The 21,832-nt window shown below is 43.7% G+C and overlaps 1 protein-coding gene across 9 annotated transcripts in view; it reads right to left on the bottom strand.

Annotated features, from left to right (window-relative positions):
* garnl3 (GTPase activating Rap/RanGAP domain like 3) overlaps positions 1–21,832 on the bottom strand; it is a 443,924-nt gene that overhangs the window by 75,208 nt on the left and 346,884 nt on the right. For 5 of the 9 annotated variants that reach the window (XM_072565739.1, XM_072565738.1, XM_072565737.1 and 2 more), the window contains 4 exons: positions 20,482–20,514; positions 14,500–14,604; positions 11,396–11,470; positions 1,589–1,690 (listed from right to left, as the gene is read on the bottom strand). In XM_072565739.1, the coding sequence (XP_072421840.1) occupies positions 1,589–1,690; positions 11,396–11,470; positions 14,500–14,604; positions 20,482–20,514 (315 nt within the window). The remainder of the gene's footprint in view (positions 1–1,588; positions 1,691–11,395; positions 11,471–14,499; positions 14,605–20,481; positions 20,515–21,832) is intronic. The other 4 variants (XM_072565743.1, XM_072565744.1, XM_072565740.1 and 1 more) reach the window with 3 other exon arrangements.

A 21,832-nucleotide genomic window follows, 5' to 3' on the forward strand; every position in this document is an offset into this window, starting at 1 on the left:
GAAGGCGGTGCTGAGTCCGAGGGTTGGGACTGAGATAAGGTGGGGGGAGGGGAAATGAGGAAGCTGGAGAAATCTGCATTCATCCCTTGTGGTTGGAGGGTTCCTAGGCAGAAGATGAGGCGCTCTTCCTCCAGGTGTTGTGTTGCCATGGTCTAGCAATGGAGGAGGCCAAGGACCTGCATGTCCTTGGCGGAGTGGGAGGGGGAGTTAAAGTGTTGAGCCACGGGGCGGTTGGGTTGGTTGGTGCGGGTGTCCCAGAGGTGTTCTCTGAAACGTTCCGCAAGTAGGCGGCCTGTCTCCCCAATGTAGAGGAGGTAGGAACCCTCCAACCACAAGGGATGAATGCAGATTTCTCCAGCTTCCTCATTTCCCCTCCCCCACCTTATCTCAGTCCCAACCCTCGAACTCAGCACCGCCTTCTTGACCTGCAATCTTCTTCCCGACCTCTCCGCCCCCACCCCCTCTCCGGCCTATCACCCTCACCTTACTCTCCCTCCACCTATCGTATTCCCAACGCCCCTCCCCCAAGTCCCTCCTCCCTACCTTTTATCTTAGCCTGCTTGGCACGCCTTCCTCATTCCTGAAGAAGGGCTTATGCCCGAAACGTCGATTCTCCTGCTCCTTGGATGCTGCCTGACCTGCTGCGCTTTTCCAGCAACACATTTTTCAGTTCTGATCTCCAGCATCTGCAGTCCTCACTTTTTTCCATGGAAACAGACCCTTCGGTCCAACCCGTCCATGCTGACCAGATATCCCAACCCAATCTAGTCCCACCTGCCAGCACCCGGCCCATATCCCTCCAAACCCTTCCTATTCATATACTCATCCAAATGCCTCAAATTCTCAATAAGTCAAATATGAAAGGGGAATCATTGTTACATCCAGCTATATTCCATATTATACTTCTTCGTGTTAAATATGATACTGGGGAGACTTGCTGCCCTGTTTATGGTTTGGTATATTTATCCTATTCATTTGCTTGCACCTTGAAAACAAGTTTGAAGATGTTAATATAAAAATAAGCCATTAAATAAAATCTTAAGGTACACAAAAACAATTCATGGAAAGCTCCTTATTCCTATTTTCTCCCTATCTGTAGAATCATAAGGCACAGAAGGAGGCCATTCAGCCCTACAATTCAATGCAGGGATGCTAGGATAAATCTAGGAAACTAGGTCTGACTTACTGGAGCAAGAATAAACTGCTCAGTGAAACACTGGAGCTTATATCCAAAAATGTGCAGGGTAGGTGGATTGGCCATTCTAAATTGCCCATGGTGTCCAGGCTTGATCAGGCTCGGTGGACTAGCCATGGGAAATCCAAGGTTACAGGATAGGGTAGGGGACAGGCTCAAGCTGGGATGCTGTTCAGACAGTTGGTGTAAACCCGATGGGCTGAATGGCCTGCTTCCATACTGTAGGGATTCTATAATTCTATGATATTGTGCATTTCCTGGACGCAAACATTGAGATATTAGCACACAGGTAATTATTTTCATTAACTTGACACAACTTAAGCATTCAAGCAAACAGAATGGAACAAAATATTTTAAACATAGCTATGATTTCTTTTGACAAAAACACTTTACGTTGTTCCTTCTTTTTGAGCAAGTAAAAGGCTTTACTCCTTCATCCAATGTGCTGCTGGCTGGAAAATGACCCAAGGATCTGGTAAACTCATCCTGGTCATCCTGTTATGATAGAGTGAAAGTTATTGTGTTTTATCCCAGAATAAATTCATCATTTGTACTTTTAAACACCCAGTGAATTACATCCATTCTTACTTACACAGAATTACATTGACTACACAGCACAGAAACAGGCCATTTGGCCCATCTGGTTCCCGCTGGTGAGTTTGTCCCACACAAGCATTAACCTCTTTGCATATGCATGCAAAGGACACCAAGCCAATGCTGAGAAAATGGCCCCCAGCCATGATGCAACTTGACTTGTGACTGATAGATTGAAGTAAGTTGTAATGCACACTGCACTGCAATCTTTCAGTCCCACCTTGGTTACGGAGGCTGAGCCAGAGGGCTGCTGAGATGCAAACATTACAATGCTCTTTAACAAAAAAAAAGGCATAAACCATAAACCGGGTTGATACAGGCCTAGCATTGCTGCAGGGGAAATTAGCAGATGTCATAATCTAAGATAAAATTAATTGCGTGATTTAACCATGAGTTTGTAAATGGTGGATAGCACTCATAGGTGTTGTATTGTGTCAGACAAAAATTGATCCAGGTATATCCTTAAATAATGGCGCCGGATGACGACAGTGAGGATGACGATGAATATATGGATGTTTAAAAGGCACTCGATAAAGGGCCTCATAATAGATGCAAAAAAAAATTGAAGCCCTTGGGATTAAAAGAGCAGTGGTAGCATGCATATAACATTGGCTCCATGACAGAAAGCAGACAGCAGTGGTGAACAGTCATTTATCAAACTGGAGGGAAGTTTGCAGGTGTAATCCCAGGGATGGGTAATTAAGACAATTGCTCTTGCTGATATATATTTATGATGCAGACTACAGGGCACAATTTCAAAGCTTGCCCATGACACAATACTTGGAAGTGCATGGGGAGAAAACAGCAGCAGCTGCCAGGTAAACAGACTGTGCGACAGGGAGAGACGTGGAAGATGAAAGCCAATACTGAGGGCTCATGGATGAAGTGGCAATATTAACCAGGCGACAATATTTTAAAAGGACTGCAGGCACAAAAAGATCTTGGGGGTTCACGTGTACAGGTCTTTGGAAATGGCAGGCTAAGCCACAGGGGAGGTGATGGTATTGTTGTTGGATGAGTCATGCAGAAGCTCAGGAAATGTTTTTGATGACCCAGGTTTCAACTCAACACTAAACAACAAGAAACAAATCTAATTATGATTATGAAACCATAGTCACAAAAACCCATCAATTTATTGAATGTCTTTACAGAATGGAAATGGACGGATCATCCGGCAGTGACCAGGAATGACATCAGCCCTATCAACTCAGCAATGCCCTCCTGCCAACATCTGGGGGCTAGTGCCAAAATTGGGGCAGCTGTCTCCCAGCCTAGTCAAACAACAACCTGACACAGTCAGACTCACAGATTTATATCTTACAATATGCCAGATAGCACCATCACCATCCCTGAGCAAGTCTGGCCCACAGAAAGGAGAGCCCAACTGAGTTGGGAGCATCGTGGTATATAGTCAGAGGAAGTTGCCCCGGGACGGATCTCACAGCAATCAGGCCAAGTGTGCCAAGGAACCTTCCTGCTGATCACTATGTACCATTCTCACTCGGCTGATAACCCTATGCTTCTCCATGTTGAACAACACTCGGAAGAAGCACTGAGGATGACAAAGGTGCAGAAAGTCCTCAATGTCCAACATCAACAGGCTCAGCTGTTGCACCACTGATTGAGCTGGTTGGGTCCTAAAGGTCAAAGCTGCAACATTGGGTCTGCAGGCGGTGGTGAGGGAACCGAAAACAGAAAGGGAAAAAATAGTTGGCCACATTTTTATAATCTGCTGGCTGCAGATGCATCTGCCCATGACAGTATCGGTAAAAGTGACCACTACTGAGTCCTCGCAGAGACAAAGTCCCACCTTCACATTAAGAATGACTTCCACTGTCTTGTATGGCACTGTCACTGCGCTGAATGGGACAGACTTCGAACAGATCTAGCAATTCAAGACTGGGCACTCACGAGGTGCTGGGGGCCATTAATAGCATCAGAATTGTTCTCCAGCATGATCTACAATCTCATAGACCAGCATATCCCCCACTCAACCATTACCATCATGCCAGGGAATCAACCCTGGTTCAATGGAAAGTGCATGAGGGCATGCCAGGAGTAGTACCTGAGGGATAGGTGCCAACCTGGTGAGGCTAACAAATGGGACTATGCCAAACAGCATTAGCAACAGGTGATAGAGCGAAGTGATCCCACAATCCATCGATTGGATCTAAGCTTTGTAGTCCTACCGCATCCGGTCTTGAGTGGTGGAGGAGGGGTTTCTATAAATATCCCACCCTTAATGATATGGCAGTCCAACACATCAGTGGAAAAGATAAGTTTGAAGCATTTACAACAACCTGCAGCCAGAAGTGTCGAGTGGATGATCCATCTCGCATACTCCAGAGATCCCCAGCATGGCAGATGCCAGTCATTGACCAATTTGATTCACTCTTTATGGCACCAAGACACAGTTGGAGACACTGGATACTGCAAAGAGTATGGGCCCTGACAACATTCCGTCAATGGTATTGAGATTTGTGCTGCAGAACCTGCCGCTGCCCAACCAAGCTGTTCCATTACAGCTACAACACTGCCATCTACCTGACAATGTGGAAATTGCCCAAGTATGTCCTGAAGCCAGAAGCAGGACAAAAAAATCCAACCTGGCCAAATACTGCCCAACGGTCTACTTTCAGTTGTTTGTGAAATGATAGAGTGCAATTAAACAGCACTTTCTCAGTAATAACCTGATCACTGACACTCAGTTTGGGTCCCAGAAGGGCCACTCGACTCCTGATCTCATTATAATTTTGGTTCAAAGCAGCTGAACTCCAGTTGTGAGGGGAGAGTGACAGCCCTTGATATCAGGGTTGCTTGTGACTTGGCGTGGCAAGGAACCCGAGTAAGACTATAGAGTTTCGGGGGAATTAGAGTAATATCTGGCACAATCAAATGAGGAGCTTTGCCCTGGATGTTGTCAAGCTCCTTGAATGTTGTTGGAGCTGCAATTGTCCAGGCAAGTGGGAAGTATTCCATCAGACCCCTTACTTGTGCCTTGTGGATGGTGGACAGGGTTTGAGGAGTCAGAAGGATTCACTGCAGGATTTCTAGCTTCTGACCTGCTCTTGTAGCTGTAGTATTTAAATGGTTAATTCAGCTTCTAGTCAGTGGTAACCCCTAGGATGTTGACAGTGGGGAGATTCAGCAATAAAGATGATTGCGATTATGAGAGGTTAGCTCCAGGACATTTCTGCAGGAGATCTTCAGGGTCATATTCTGGGCCCAATCCATCTTCAGCTGTTTCACCAGTGACCTTTGGACAGAACTGGGAACGAATCCACCAATGAATCCACAATGTTCAACATAATTTATGACTTTTCAGATACTGAGGCAGTCCATGTCCAAATGCACCAAGAGCTGGACAATATCCAGGTATAGGTTGACAAGTGGCAAACGACATTCATGCCAGATAATTGCCAGACACAAACCATCTCCAAAACAAGACAACCTAACCATTGCCCCTTGAAATTCAATGGCATTACCATAGTTGGTAATACCATTGTTGCACCTGGTGCTGAGGAGGTGTATTAGAATGATACTGGGAACGAGAGACACCAGTACTATGGAGAGAAGCTGAGGTTGCTTCTCCTTGGAATAGAGACAGTTATGGAGTTGTTCGATATTGGGTGGAACGATGGCTCAGTGGTTAGCACTGCTGCCTCACAGCACCAGGGACCTGCGTTCAATTCCAATGTCGGGCAACTGTCTATGTGGAGTTTGCACATTCTCCCCGTGTCGGTGTGGGTTTGGTCCGGGTGCTCCGGTTTCCTCCCACAGTCCAAAGATATGCAGGTCAGGTGGATTGGCAATGCTAAATTGCCCACAATATGCAGGCTACGTTGATTAGCCATGGGAAATGTGGGGTTAGAGAGCTGGGGTGGGATGCTCTTTGGAAGGTTGGTGTGGACTCGATGGGCCAAATGGCCTGATTCCGCACAGTAGGTTGGATAGCTCTTTCAAAGAGGTGACATAGACACAATGGGATGAATGGCATCCTTCAGCATTGTAAGGTTCCATGACTCTGTGTGCCTGACTGTTTCCTCATGCTCTTGTCCAATGTTAAGAGATTTTAAAAAACTGCAGATGTTGGAATCCAAGGTAGCTGGAAGCTGGAAGAACACAGCAAGCCAGGCAGCAGGTTAAGAGATGGCAGGTTAGGTTTGAAACTCTAAGTTAATGCTTCCCCCTTGCTGACAAGTGCAGTTTGCCACTTGGCACCCTGACTCGATGGTACTTACATCATCCATGCAATAACCTCTGCTATTTGTGGAGAAATCTTCAAACCATTCCTGTGTTTAGTTAGGCAGCATCTTAATATCAGGATTCATGTTGCGTGGGCAACAATGTGTGGGATCTTGTTTGTATTTGTCTACCCTGCTGTTGTAACCGGCATCCTAATATTATTCTGAAGTAGAAAGTAAATACCCAAAATAAAGGGATTGCCATAGCGTCTTTTGGGACCGGGTTATCTAACAGTCTTGGCCTGGTGCCTGCCTTCAATGAAAAGTGAAGCCAGCCTCACCACTGATAAATGATGGCTTCAGGTTAGGTTATAGACAGTATCAAGACAAATTAGAAGACAGCTTCAGCAGAAATTCTCCAGAGTAACGAAAATGACTTTTGGAGCAAGACTCACCGAACATATACATCAGTTAATTTGATGGGATTACACATACATTAGAACATTAATCAGACAGGTTTGTTTTGTTGGCTCCAGCCAGCAGCATTTAAGATGCAACAAGAAAAGAAATAAAACATTTTAAACAACGTATCCTTACCTTTTCCGATGATCACAACATAACATTGTTAAGAAATACTTCTACAAAGCCTTTGATTACAAATGGAACGAAACATCTCCAGTCATTTCACCCCAAAGAATGTTTCTCACAGAAATACATTTGACACCCGGCCTCCTGGAAATGGCTGTGTGAATGAATGCAAAACAACACCAACTGGAGTGCTGCATGGAAGTTGCTAATGCACTCAGGTGGGGAGGATATCGCTACACCATTCTAACATCAGTTCCTGCAGTGGTGTCGAGATGGAGCAGACATCCCGGTAGTGGGGCAATGGTTAGAGCTACAGGGTGCCCAAGGTTTACCAGACTGATTCCTGAGATGTGGGTCGAGAGCGTGGTGCTGGAAAAACACAGCAGGTCAGGCAGCAGCTGAGGAACAGGAGAATCGACGTTTTGACCAAAAGCCCTTGTCAGCCTTTCCTACTGAAGACCTTTTGCCCGAAACGTCGATTCCCCTGCTTCCTATGACGCTGCCTGACCGGCTGTGCTTTTCCAGCACCCCACTCTCGACTCTAATCTCCAGCATCTGCAGCCCTCACTTTCGCCTGATTCCTGGGATGGCAGGACTGACATGAGCAGACAATGAATCGGTTAGGATTGCATTCACTGAAATTTAGAAGAATGGGGGTGGTGGTGGGGGAGGGGGGGGAGGGGGGGGGCGGGGAGTGCGGCGGGGGGAATACCTTAGAGAAACATATAAAATTCTAACAGGACTAGACAGGGTAGATGCAGGAAAGATGTTCCCGACTGTGGGGGAATCCAGAACAAGGGGCCATCAGTTTAAGGATAAGGGATAAACCTTTATGATTGAAATAAGGAGGGATTTCTTTACCTAGACAATGGGGAGCCTGTGGAAAGTGGTTGAGGCCAACACATTACATTTTCTCATGGAGGAGGCAGACATAGCTCTAATGGCTAAAGGGATCAAGGGATGTTGGGAGAGAATGGGACTGGGTACTGAGCACATTGGTCAGCCATGATCATATTGAGTGGTAAAGCAGGCTCAGTGGCCAATGGCCTACCCCTGCTCCTATTACCTCCTATGTTTCTATGTTAAGTGCGCCATCTAGATTCTATTCATCAGAGGTTAGCACACAGAAAATGTTTCAGATCACTGCACCCACACTAGGATAATGTTTTAATTACCCAGCTGTTGATTGGGATAATTTTAGAGTAAAGGTCAAGTAGAGAGAAGAATTTCTAAGTGTTTTCAGGAAAGCCTTCTTAATCAATACATTTTTTTGTCCCACTGGAACGAAGCTATATATGAAAGAAAAATACCATGGATGCTGGAGATCTGAAATAAGAACAGAAAGTTCTGGAAAAAGTTCAGCAGATCTGATGGCATCTGCAGAGAGAGAAAGAGAATTAACATTTGGAGTCCAGATTGACTCTGTTGATGCTGCCAGACCTGCTGAGCCTTCTCCAGAACTTTCTGTTTCAATTTAGGAAGGAATTATTGCTGGATCTGATAAGGTGCACCAACCGAGCGAGGGAGAACATTTGTATAAGAGGGATCATCAACCATACATTTTAATTTAGCAATGGAGAAGAATCAGGAACAATTTAAAGTAGAACATCTACGTAGGAAGAGGGATAACTTCAACGGGGTAAGAAGATATCTGGGCTCAGGAAAATGGAATCAAGTTTTGACCTCAAAAACTGTAATACGAGTTCTTTAAGAAAGAAAGTTCAGGCACATACTAAGCAGATTCCAACTTGAGGGAAAGGTGGGGAATCACATCCAAGACTGCTTGGCATGATGAAGGAAATAGAGAGAATGATGAATACGTGGAGGGTGCATAGTGCATGCCTGGCAAATTCTCCAAACAAGGATCATAGCAAAAACTAAACCTGGCAAAGACAGAAAACACGAATAAAATTTGGATCAACATAATATGCAATCCAAAAACTATCCACCAGCATGTATACAGCAAACCGTTCTGAAGAGGTGGGCTGGAGTACTTGAGGGACAATTAGGGTGATAAATGCTTAGAGGCTCAGGGAAGTATTGGATATTTAATGGGCACTTCGTATCAGTGTTTGCTCGAGTCATGGAGTCATACAGTATGGAAACAAACCTTCAGCACAACTCGTCCACGCTGACCAGGTTTCCTAAACTGACCTCGTCCCATTTCTCTGGGTTTGGCCCATATCCCTCTGAACTTTTCCTATCCATGTTCCTGATAAAACAGCTGTCTGATTGGAGGTGACCATGGTGATGGATGGGATGCACTGGAAAGGCTGACCATTATTGGATCAGGTATGTCACTTGCTACCCGTTGATTGCCTCCAGGTTTCTAAAGGTAGTGAAGTGTTCTAATAAGCCTCAAAAAACAGCATCTTATCTTCTGCTGGGGGACCCTGCCGTCTCTAGGACTCAGCATCGCGTTCAATAACCTTTGAGCCGATTCTGTCCTTCCATGCTTTTTTGTATCCACTCCCACATTAGGTTCTGTCATGACATGAGTTGCTTTTAGCAATAGCCAACCAATTCTCACCCACTCCCAGGCCTACAGGGGTCACTTTCAGCACATCCTATTAATTCTTTCCTACTCTCAAATCTCATTATCACTTACTCAGCCTCCATTCTGGACAAGACAGACTGGAGGCTGGAAGCACACAGCAAGCCAGGCGGCATCAGGAGGTGGAGAAGTCGACATTTTGGGTGTGTAACCCTTCTTCGATCCTGAAATGTCGACTTTTCCACCTTGCGACGCTGCCTGGCTTGCCGTGTTCTTCCAGCCTCCTGCTTGTCTACCTTGGATTCCAGCATCTACAGTTTTTTTTGACTCTATTCTGGACTGGCCTTTTATCAATACTCCCCGCCACATTTGTCTACCACTTTCATATCACGCTCTCTAGGTTTATCTCTCCCTCACCAACCCCAGCCTTGCCTTCACCATAAGTAACACATTTTCTAGCTGTGGTCAGTTCTGTTGAAGGGGCATTGGACCCGAAATATTAAGTCTGCTTCGTCCCATAGATGCTGGCAGACCTGCCGAGTTTCTCCAGCAATTTCTGTTGTTGTTGCGAAAGAAAGTGGCAGTGGAGACAGAGGCAAGCCTTCCCAAAGTATTAAGGAGGTATCAGACAACTGAAGAGCAACAGATGTGGCTCCTCTGTTTAAGGAGGGTGGGAGAGGTCCTTAGAACCCAAACGCTGGTCATTTTCACATCCACCAGTGAGCAACATTTAGAATCAACAGTCAGGGGAAAAAGAATTGCTAGCGCTTGAGGTATATTTGAGTTAATTAGAGAGAGCCAGCATAGATTTGTAAAAGGCAGGTTATGTTCAAATTTGAATTGAATTTTTGATGTATTAACATATAACATTGATGAAGGCAATGCGATGGATGTTCTTGATCTTGATTTTAAGAAATCTTTTGAAAAAGACTCATTTGAACAAGCAGGTACAAGCACGATGGACCAAGTGGTCTCCTGTGCTGTGACGGTTTTGAGGTAAAGTACCAATTAAAGGCTGGTGAACAAAATGAAGAGTCATATAATAGGAGACTCAGTGACGGCTTGATAAAACATTGGCTTAAAGACAGGAAATAATAAGTCACAGTAGATGGCTTTTTCTCAGACTGGATGACTAATGTTGAGGTTCGTTGGAACACTTCACTTCCTATAGAAACCTGGAGGCAATTCAAAGGGTAGCAGGGGACATACCTGAACTAATAACTTTCCAGTACATCCCATCTATCACCATGGTGCCCTCCAATCAGACAGCTGTTTTTGCAGGAATACGGATAGGAAAGGTTTAGAGGGATATGGGCCAAACACAGGAAAATGGGACGGGTTTAGTTTCGGAAACCTGGTCAGCATGGATGAGTTGGGCTGAACGGTCTGTTTCCGTGCATGACTCTATGAATTTTTCAGGTAGTTACCTGAGAGTCAGACAAAGCAAGAGCAACAGCTTTTATTGATGTGAAATATATGAATGGCAAGGATTTTGGAATAAGGAATAAAATTTAACAAATCACTATTGATAGTGGAGGTGTGAAAAACTATGAGAATGTTCTCAACAGACTGTTACAGAATCCAGCTTGGGCAAGCGATACCAGCAGTCACAGATGGAATTTGATATAGAGGTAATACATTTTGACAAAAGGGATAGGGAGACGCAACATCAACGGCACAGTTCTAAGGAACATACAAGAGCGGAAAGACAGAGAGTCACACACATAGATCTTTGGAGATGGCAGGACATAATCAGAGAGTGGTCAGCACAGCACACTAGATCATTGGCTTCGCAAATGGAGGAGTCAAGTACAAAAGCAGGGAGGTTATAATGATCTCTGGTTAGGTCATAACTAGAGTATTGCATGCAGCTCTGGTCACCATCCTTAAGGCTGCTGAAGACATTTACGAGAATATTTTCCGGGTGATTAGGGGAAGATTTGATAACAATGTACATGACTGTGACAGACTTACAGGTAATGACCAGGGAGCACCGATTTAAGGTTTTGGGCAAGAAATGCAGTGAGGACATAAGGAAGAACATTTTACGCAATGAGGGGTAAAGATGATGAATGATTTCAAAAGGAAACTGGCACACCTTGAGAGAAGTAAGTGTACAGGACTACATGGCTAGGTCAGGTGAATGACTGTACAGAGAGTCGGTTTGGACAAGGTGGGCTGAATGGCCTCCTTCTCTGCCAGAACATCTCCACAATTCAGGAGTATGTACAAATGCTTCAATTTCACTGAATTAAACACAAGAGGGAATGCGTGTTAGCCTAAACCTTTCAGCAGTTTCATCTGAATCATAGTAAGAAGAAAAATAAATAATGTGCTCACCTCTTTCCTGTACAGGCCAGTGGTTACCAAACTCGTGGGAGCATCGCCTCTGACGATTGTCTTCAGCTTGAGGGCCTGAGCAGAAAGAGCATTTGTTGTCTAATACTGTACTGCTTTTCAGTGCGGGCAGGGCCTGCATTGTTACACTGTCTGCCTGACATTGTTACGGTAAGCGCAGGGGGTCTGGGGCGAGGGGGAAGCACTGGGACCACAGTGCAGGGGATCACAACATTGACACAAAATCACCTTGGCAACCACCACTGTCATCACATGATATTCAGACCAAAAGCCAAGTGCTCTGGGGATTTTATTTGTGGAGCAGCGACGTTTTTGTCAGGCCAATGCAACATAACAGAAGAGAAGCAGGGGATCAAATTCTGCTCTTATTCTACATCGCTCTGTCAGCTGGTTGAATCAGTGATGCCGTAAAATTAGTAACATTTTGCTACATGGTGAATATTATGAAAAGAAGACAACATAATTTGCAGGACTGCATTGCTTTACGGATCAGATTTTCACAAGGGAGCCCACAAGTGTGAACACACTGAGATGGGGAGGGAGAGAGTGTAGACCTCCTTAGTCCAACACAATGGGAGGGGAGTGACACTGTGCGGAGGCCAGGTACATGCCGTCATCAGCATTGAGAGGTAAGTGGGGGGCGTGCAATCCTACACGTGGGCTGTCTCTCTCTGGAAGATGGAACACCAAAGGGGCGGCATGGTGGCTCAGTGGTTAGCACTGCTGCCTCACCGCACCAGGAACCCAGGTTCGATTCCAGCCTCGGGCAACTGTCTGTGTGGAGGTTGCACATTTTCCCTGTGTCTGTGTGGGTTTCCAACAGATGCTTTGGTGTCCTCCCACAGTCCAGGGATGTTCAGGTTGGGTGGACTGGCCATACTAAATAGTGCAGGTTGGGTGGGTTAGCCACGGGATATGCAGGGTTAAAAGGATATGATTCAGGGGTGGGTCTGGGTGGGATACTCTTCAGAGGGCTAGTGTGGACTCGTGAGGCTGCTTCCACACTGTAGGGATTCTAGAAGTAACTTGTGCAAATTTAAAGAGAGAGCATAAAACATGGGGAAGGAGAGAGAGAGACGGGGGAATAAGCATTTCAATTAAAACAACTTTAGAGAAAAGAATGAATTAAGAATGAGCTCCAGAAATCCTTTGCTGTTCATCCTTTTAATAAAAAGCTACAACCTTGGACCATCTGGTGTGGAACAGCTTCAGGCCGCTGTGTGCTGTAGGGTCAAGCTCCTCTCAGCAGCTGCTCGGAATCAGCAATAACATTCCTTACCACATTGGAGGGTTTTAAAACAGATCAGGAAGGGGTGCCCCTACTTGACACCAAGACTATAAATGGCTGTTGGCAAAATTAGGGAATGAATGGCTCCCATGAGTTCTTGCTTGTTATCAAAGTTTTGATTATTATTAGCACAATTATTATTACAGTTTCCTGATCAAATACTCTCCACTTGCGACTCCACAAGGGCAACCAACACAGGATCAGGAACATTGATCGGAGTCTCATCTATCACCTTAAACATTCATTCCCTTCTCCACTGGTGCACAGTTGCAGCAGTATGAACCATCGACAAGACCCACTGCTAGTGGGCAGCACGGTGGCACAGTGGTTAGCACCGCTGCCTCACAGCGCCAGAGACCCGGGTTCAATTCCCGCCTCAGGCGACTCTCTGTGTGGAGTTTGCACATTCTCCCAGTGTCTGTGTGGGTTTCCTCCGGGTGCTCCGGTTTCCTCTCACAGTCCAAAAATGTGCAGGTCAGGTGGATTGGCCATGCCAAATTGCCCATAGTGTTAGGTGAAGGGGTAAATATAGGGGAATGGGTCTGGGTGGGTTGCGCTTCGGTGGGTCAGTGTGGACTTATTGGGCCAAAGGGCCTGTTTCCACACTGTAAGTAGTCTAATCAACCATGGCTCCTTAGACAGCATCTTACAAACACATGACCTCTACCTTCTCAAAGGACCAGGGCAGGAGATGCATGGGAACGCCACCTTCTGCAAGCTCCCCTCCAAGCCACTCACCATCCTGACCTGGAAATATATCACCATTCTCTCTCGATAACTGGGTGACCATCCTCTCTAGCAGCACTGAAATGCCCCTATGCCCACAAGGGCTGCGTTGGTACAAGAAGGCAGTTCAACCCCACCCTCTCAAAGTCATTTAGGGATAGACAGCATATTCTGGCACAGCCCGTGACATCCACATTCCAGGAATAAATAAAAAAGGAAGTGGAACAGAGATCACGTGACCAGGAGGGGAAATTAAGTGATGCTCAGTTGCGATGTTTCAGAGACCATGGTGTTAAGGGTAAGCTTGATAGTCCAGCTGGTCTGTGCCTGCCTGTCAACTCACTGATTAGGTCAATAAATGTCATCCAAACATACCCTGGTCTGCTTTCGTGCTATAGCTCCCAGCAGTCTCTCTCTCTCTGGTGCTGCCTTATAAATTTAAGACTGAATCCATACACCAATTTGTTTTTGTCTTGTCTAAGGAAGGGCAAGATGAAGCACTGCATTTAAAAGTATCTTTGTTATACTAGGATTCAGCAACGTTTGGATCCCTTCGATCCAGCATCAATGCATGTCGTACAAAACACTTTAACATTAAATCAGAGGCAACCATCACCTAATTGACAAACAGATGAAAAACCAGGAAAGCTGCTATGCTGGTGCAATACTTCATCAAATATTGCTGCTTCTTTTTAAATGGTTCTCCACTTTATGCTGTAAATGTTCCTGGTTGCCTGTTTAAGTTATAGCAGGAAACTAATTTTGAAGTTCAGTTGACAAACTGCTGCCATTGTACCAATCAGGCAGCCATCCCAGACAAGTAGAAAAAGATCACACTGAGGTGAAACTCTCAGTGTCAGATGGTGATGAAAAATATCCTCACTGCAGACAAAGCAATGCCATCATAATCTCCATTCTGATTGGTTAATAGTTGCAATGCAAGTGACATTGCGTTACACGGACAACTAAGGATGTGTCATGGCCCACAATATGAGCGGGTCAAATTAAATAACGACTAACGAAACTAGCATTTTGCTCCATGAGAATGTTTTGTGCATCGAATTTGACTCACTTGGCCCACTCTGACAAATTCCGCTTGACGTGCTTCCTCCTTTTTCCGAGCTGATTTCGGGGATTCTGGCAGCACATCGCTGAATGACCTCCGATTTAACATATTCTGGATATATAACACAAGGAAGAATTAAACCCTCGGCACAGGTTCACAACCGTTCCTTCAATTAACTAAGGAGATTCGCCTCCAGATTTTCACGACATGTCACTATCGTCCTTTATCTAGGGAGGCTATGACCTGATATAGTGATGACTACTTCCTGGAGAATATTTAAATGGCAGCAACACCCAATATTTGGCAGCAGCATCCCATCAGTGAGTCACTCAGAGTCCTTCCATGTGCCTCATGGACAATCGCAACCAACAAGACACAGGGAGCTGGGCCTTTTGAATCAATTGTTACTTATTCAGATGTTACTGGGTCTTCACAGACTAGGCTTCAGAATTATTACAAATGAAATCTCCTACCCATCTCTGTCAACAAGCTTCCCTCTTTCAGTTTGCCTTTCTCAGAACGTGAAGCTGTGAAAATTAATCCTTATTACAATTTCTTGGCTCTTTGTGACCAGTCCATAAACAACTTGCTGAACAAAGAGACCTTGGAGTACAGGCTCATTGCTCCCTGAAAGTAGAGTCTCAGGTAGACAGGATAATGAAGGCAGCATTTGGTATGCTTTCCGTTATTGGTCAGAGTATTGAGTACAGGAGTTGGGAGTCATGTTGCGGCTGTACAGGACATTGGTTGGGCCACTGTTGGAATATTGCGTGCAATTCTGGTCTCCTTCCTATTGGAAAGATGTTGTGAAACTTGAAATGGTTCAGAAAAGATTTACAAAGATTTTGCCAAGGTTGGAGGACTTGAGCTCTCGGGAGAGGCTGAACAGGCTTGGGCTGTTTTCCTTGGAGCGTCGGAGGCTGAGGGGTGACCTTATAGAGGTTTATAAAATCATGAGGGACACTGAAAGGGCAAATAGACAAGATCTTTCCACTGGGGTAGTCCAGAACTAGAGGACATAGGTTTAGAGTGAGAGGGGAAACATTTAAAAGGGACCTAAGGGGTAACGTTTTCACACTGAGAGTGGTGCGTGTATGGAATGAGCTGCCAGTGGAAGTGGTGAAGGCTGGTACAATTGCAACATTTAAAAGGCATCTGGACTTGTATATGAATAGGAAGGGTTTAGAGGGATATGGGCCAAGTGTTGGCAAATGGGACTAGATTAAGTTAGGATGTCTGGTCAGCATGGACAAGTTGGATCGAAGGGTGTTTCTGCGCTGTACATCTCAATGACTCTTATTGCAGTTTAACAACTCATCTAAAAGTGGCAAATTATTTTATATACGGGTAATTTATGTTTTAGTGAAACTATCTAGCCAGGGTATTCCTGCAAAAAAGACTGGATAAAATTACCTTGCTGCATAGAGGTAGAGGGAATTAGCCCTGGTAAGTCTTTATAACTGACAGCCTAAGGTTGAAAGAGGATGAACTTACTTTATCGTTGCATCATAACCAATAGTATATGAAACTACTCAACTTTAAACCAATCAGAAAGCAAAGATACGTTTGCATGAGCAAAAATCTATTTTCTGGTTAAGTAGTCACCTATAGAAGAAAAAAGACCAAATAGGACACATGGACTGTGTAATAATATTCTTCCTTTTCAACACTGTCCTATTGTGAACAGTAATAAAGCCCCCCCAGCTAGACAATAACATTTCTAATATGTTCTGTCTTTGTAAACACTGATTTTAATATTGGTGTCAATGATTGAAGATCATCACAATGTCAATCTTCCCAATATTTATTCCAGGGAGTTTCTGCTTGTCCAGAGGAAACAAAGGAAGAGTTAACAAAGGAGATGCCAGTTTTCCACTCAAGGTCAAATCAATGTGACCAAGAACATGGATGGAATAATCAGGACTCAGTGTGGAGCCATCAGAGATAAGACACAAGTAGATGCTGATAAATTAAATATGTCAACCACCCACCTTGCAAAGCTAGGAATCATAGCATCGGGCCACAAGACAGTTGGAGTGTAACAAAAAGAAGCAAGACATATTTCTGAAGTAAAGGACAGAAGGAGCTGGAAGGGCAAAACAACAACAACTGCTACTTCCATTCATTAAAGTTGCACCTAGTGCCTCCTATGTTGGCTATAGAACAAAGATTAAGTGGCCATGGGAGACTGGTCAAGGCAGTGGGATGAAGAATCAGGAGAAAGTGAGGACTGGATGCTGGAGACCAAAGTTGAAAAATGTGGTGCTGGAAAAACACAGCAGGCCAGACAGCATCCGAGGAGCAGGAGAATTGACGTTTCGGGCATAAGCCCTTCTTCAGTCAGAGTTCCTGCTTATGGAGAGGCAGCAGAGTAGAGGGTATGCTACTGGGCTATTAATCCAGACCCCTTGGCTAACCTTAACCCTAATCCTAACCCTAGCCATAACCATAATCCTAACCTTAGCCCTAACCCTAACCCTCACCCTAGCCCTAGCCCTAACCCTAACCTTAACCCGAACGCTAACCCTCTGTGAATGATCTGTGAGCATAGATTCAAATCACAACGTGGCAGGTAGTGAAAGATTAATTCAATTTTTAAAGGAAAGTCTTGCATAACAAGTTCACAGAATCACAGAATCCCTACAGTGTGGATGCAGGCCATTTTGCCCATTCAGTCCACCACGACCCTCTGAAGACCAGCCCAGTCAGGCCCACCCCCCCCATCCTATCCCTGCAACCCTGCATTTTCCAGGGCTAATCCATCTAGGCTGCACATCCTTGGACATGATGGGCAATTTAGCAAGACCAACCCATCTAAGCTGCTCAAGTTTGAACTAATCTAGTTAATCTAATGGTGGCTATGTAACCATTTTGATTGTCCGGAAAAAAAACCCATCAGGTTCCCTAATACCCTTTAGGGAAGAAAATATGCCATCCTTAGCTGGTCTGCCCTACATGTGACTCCAGACCCCTCAGAAATATGATTGACTCACACGGCCCAGCCAGCAACACCCACATCCCATGAACTGAAAGAAAATTCTGTGGGCCCTTCTGGAAGGTGAAAAGTGAAGAATGTGTTTGGAGTTCTGGTGAGAATGGGGACCTCTGTTGCTTCCCCGGACAAGCTGCCTGCAGAAACTAATGCAGGAAGGATGGCTAATTCAGATACCTTCAGCAGGAACCTGGAGAAATAAACCAGGGAAATCAGTCCCAGTGAATTTCTAAGGGACCGGCAATAATGGGCTTTTGGAAAGTATATGATTTCAGTTCATACAGTGTCTAACATGGTGCAATGCCACCCAGTGCCAATGTCAGATTGATGGGGACTACCTCAAGCCTTCTTGATGCTCCTCCCAACACAATTTGGACAACATCCCCACTGATATGGGCCAAGTGCTGGCAAATGAGACTAAGTTAATTTAAGTTATCTGGTCGGTATGGATGAGTTGCACTAAAGGGTCTGTTTCCGTGCTGTACATCTCTATGATTCTACTATTAAGCATATTGAGAAAATAGAGACCCCCACCCACAAACCCCCGCCATTGGCTCTAGCACTGAGAAACTGTCATATTCTTAACACTGAAGCCATTACTGGTAACACCCCACAGGGAAAGTTAATCTCGGATACATTGTGGCAGCAGGACTCTGAGGGATATTATTATTTTATTCCAATACCAGAAAATGAGCCGTAGGAAAGTCCAGTTGAAAAATGGCCTTTCACGCCAACAATCACTTTCTTCAACATGCCATGGACAATCCACTCTGTCATGATCCAATTAACACACAGAGGATGCCTGATGCACAAATACACATGCAAACCCATATCCCCACCCTAACCCACCCTCCACCCCAACTACCACCAACCCCAAACTGCCCAAAAACGGTAAAAATGAAAGAAAACAGACTTGGAGAGGTTATGGAAGCAGCAAACACATTTCAACATCATTATCTCTCAACATTATCTTCCCAGTACAATCCATGAGCATTGAATGCTATGGATTTTGGTGTCCAGTGAAAAATTAACATTGTTTCACAATCAAAATGTTAATCAAAATACACTGACTAAGAAGATAAATTGTTTAATGTCACAGTTTTAGAAACCTTGTTTGATTCCCATCTCCCACCAAATGAGAAAGGCAAACAACTGATTGTGATTGAACAATGCAGTTTATAAATTTACAGTGTCCCATGGACGAACTCTTATTCAATATTCACTGACATGTTGCTAGTACATTATGAGAAATAACAAGCCAGACACATTTAAAATTTTTAGGTAACAGTGCAAAGATGAAAGATTTCTGATCTGGAATGATGTTTCTGAACTTAGCTTCGATGATACAGTATCATATTTCTCCATGTTTATCTCTTACTGGTATAAAATAACTTTGTTATCGGATGTGCTGCTACAGATTTACAATGTTAATTCTATTTTCTGATTCTGATTTAAAATCACTCATAATTTCTTGCTATGCTAATTTCTGTAACAATTTGGCTTTCACCGGGTTCCCATAGCATCATCGTGGAATGCTAACTATTGTTAACTCATTCATCACTGCATCATTGGCATCACTCTTTAATAGTTGCCCCTTTAACCTAGAGTCAAACTTGTACAACTGGATAATATTTGACCTTAGATTCACAGCACAGATCAAGAATGTCTGCAGTAGCAAACAATGTAAGAATTTGGACAGTCCTTTCAGATGGTTTTGTTTAATGTAATGGTGGCAGCTTTCCATCTTGTAAGACAGAGATTGATCCTGTGGTGGTCAACTTCTGTGTTTGCATTTAACGTAGCGAGCATAAACGGTGGCAGAGACAGTCCAGATTGGGCTAATCATTTGCAGCAATGGAGATATTAAATTATTTGTAGTCGCAATGAATTTTATGATGTTACACAGGTCATGACTCACCAAAAGGGCCAAAACAGGCTAGTGATATTATCACTTGGACTGTTAATCCAATGAATGCTTGAAGGAGCTTGGTTTGAATCCCACATGGCAGATGGTGGAATTTGAGTTCAATCATGATCTGGAATTACGAGTCTAATGCTGACCATGAATCCACTGTTGATCATTAGAAGAACTCATCTAGTTCAATAATGCCCTTCGGAGAAGGAACCTGCCATCCTTACCTGGTCTGGACAACATGTGACTCCAGACCCACAGCAATGTGGCTGATGCTTAACTATGCTCTGGGCAATTACAGATGGGCAACAAATACTGGCTTAGCCAGCAATACCTTCATCCTGTGAGTGAATAAAGAAAAAACAGGAAGGCAGGAAATCCGTAGAGGGTAGCGGGGAGGAACTGTTGGTGCACTGACAAGCACGTGTACTCATGGGTCCATCAGCTGCCTGTGATTCATTATTGCTCTGGCAAAGATGTACAATGTGACTGTGAAACATATTGATACACCTTCACACTTTGGTCATGGATTTCACTTCAACTACCTGTTGGCTCAATTCTTTCTCCTTTATCCAATGGGCACCGATTCCACTCGTGACAATGATCAATAGTGCTAGTGGCTTGGCTAGGTTTAATCTTATAAATGCAATTTTTCTTCCAGTTAGAGACAGGATGATGGCACACAGTTAATCACGTTCAAAAACCATGTTAAAGTGGCAGATGCAGTTAGATGGAACAATGAACATTATTAACATGGACAAAGCAATATTAAACCTTTGAGGACAGTTTTTGTTTTGCGTCAGCAGTCTAAGCTTTAAAGTTTTCCTCATTTTGATGCTCAGTTTGGAGAGGAATGTGAACAGAAATTTTCTGGTGATTCCATCCCGTTCAAGTTTCAAATATGTCGGTAGAAGTGTGCACAATTTGAAAACTCATACTCAGTAAATTTGGTCTCAAAGGATTAATATTTGTTTGGCTAGCATTACTTCGGATGCTGTTAGAATACATTAAAATTGCCAGTCTTAGTTTACAAGAAGTAACACTGATGCATTCGGATGCAAAAGGAAAAGATAAATTATCTCACTGTTATCCAGCCTAGTTGGATTTCATTCATTTCCTAAAGGAAGAAATGTGACATAGAAGAGTGGTTCACTGCATTATGCACACATCAGAAACAAAGTTATAGCTAAACCAGGAAGCGATTGTATTCTTAACTTAAGATTAAAAACAAATTCATAACAACGAATCATCTAAACAGCAGCAATATATGACATCATTAATTATTGCAATTAAATAATACTACACATTGTTAGAAAATCAACTTTTTAACATATTCTAAATTTTTCAACTTCAGCCTATTAAAAGTATTCATATATTTAAAACTAAATATTTTTTCAAACAGATTGCAATGCATGCAAATACAACTCAAAATCCTTTGCTGTAGACTGAACTTGGGGTTGTAGTGTCTTCTATAGTCACTGGTATGTTTACTCTTTGTTGATAGGAATTCTCTTTCAAAAACTTGGACCATTGGAACTGCAGGTTCCTCACTGGACAACAATGATAACAGTCATCTGTTGAACAGCAGTGAGTCAGAAGCTACAGATTCACAACATTAATTCTATTTTCTGATTCTGATTTAAAATCACTCATAATTTCTGGACTAAATACATGGTGTAGACTTACTCTATGTGAGACTATCTTTGGGGTAATGCAACTCGTGCCCACTAAGGCTGTATTAACAATGTGACAGGATGCTAATATATATCCATCAGTTATAAGTGGGTCATTCTATGACTTGGCACCTTGGACCACCCCTTAACCTACGCTAAAATGTAAAGTTGATGCTTTATTTATTTTCAGATAAGATTTTCTAGTCAAAATTCTATTGAGAATTTCAATCGTTCTGAGAAATCTTTCTAGAAACAGAGAAACGAGGAGCATGATGAAGCCATTGAGGCCTTTGAGTCTGCTCTGCCATTCAAGTTGATTATGGCTAATTCTCTAACTCCTGCTTTCTCCACATTCCCCTTGATGCCCTCAAAATCTGAAAACATATCCATCTCTTTCTTGAATATACTCAGTGAAGTGGCCTCCACAGACTCCTGTGTTCATCTTTCTAAATTAATTAGTGACCAAATCTGATTATCAAGTCAACAGCAGCATTGAACATGTGCGGTAACACGTCTGGTTTGTCAAGTTGTCATTTTATACTCACTGTATGTAGCGTACAGATATCTGCCATAATTTTAATGGTAAAGGGGAAGATTTGAAGAAATGAAAACTCTCCATAGATATATTTTTCAGCAAATTATTGCCTATACTAATAACTGATCACAATTAGTTAATACTGAAGTTCAGCAAATATTCTTTCAATATTTTTGAAAGAAATCAGTTGCATGAACATAATCCATTTCTGGGCATAAATCAAAGTA

Source organism: Chiloscyllium punctatum, chromosome 49, assembly GCF_047496795.1.
Source record: "Chiloscyllium punctatum isolate Juve2018m chromosome 49, sChiPun1.3, whole genome shotgun sequence".
NCBI lineage: Eukaryota > Metazoa > Chordata > Chondrichthyes > Orectolobiformes > Hemiscylliidae > Chiloscyllium > Chiloscyllium punctatum.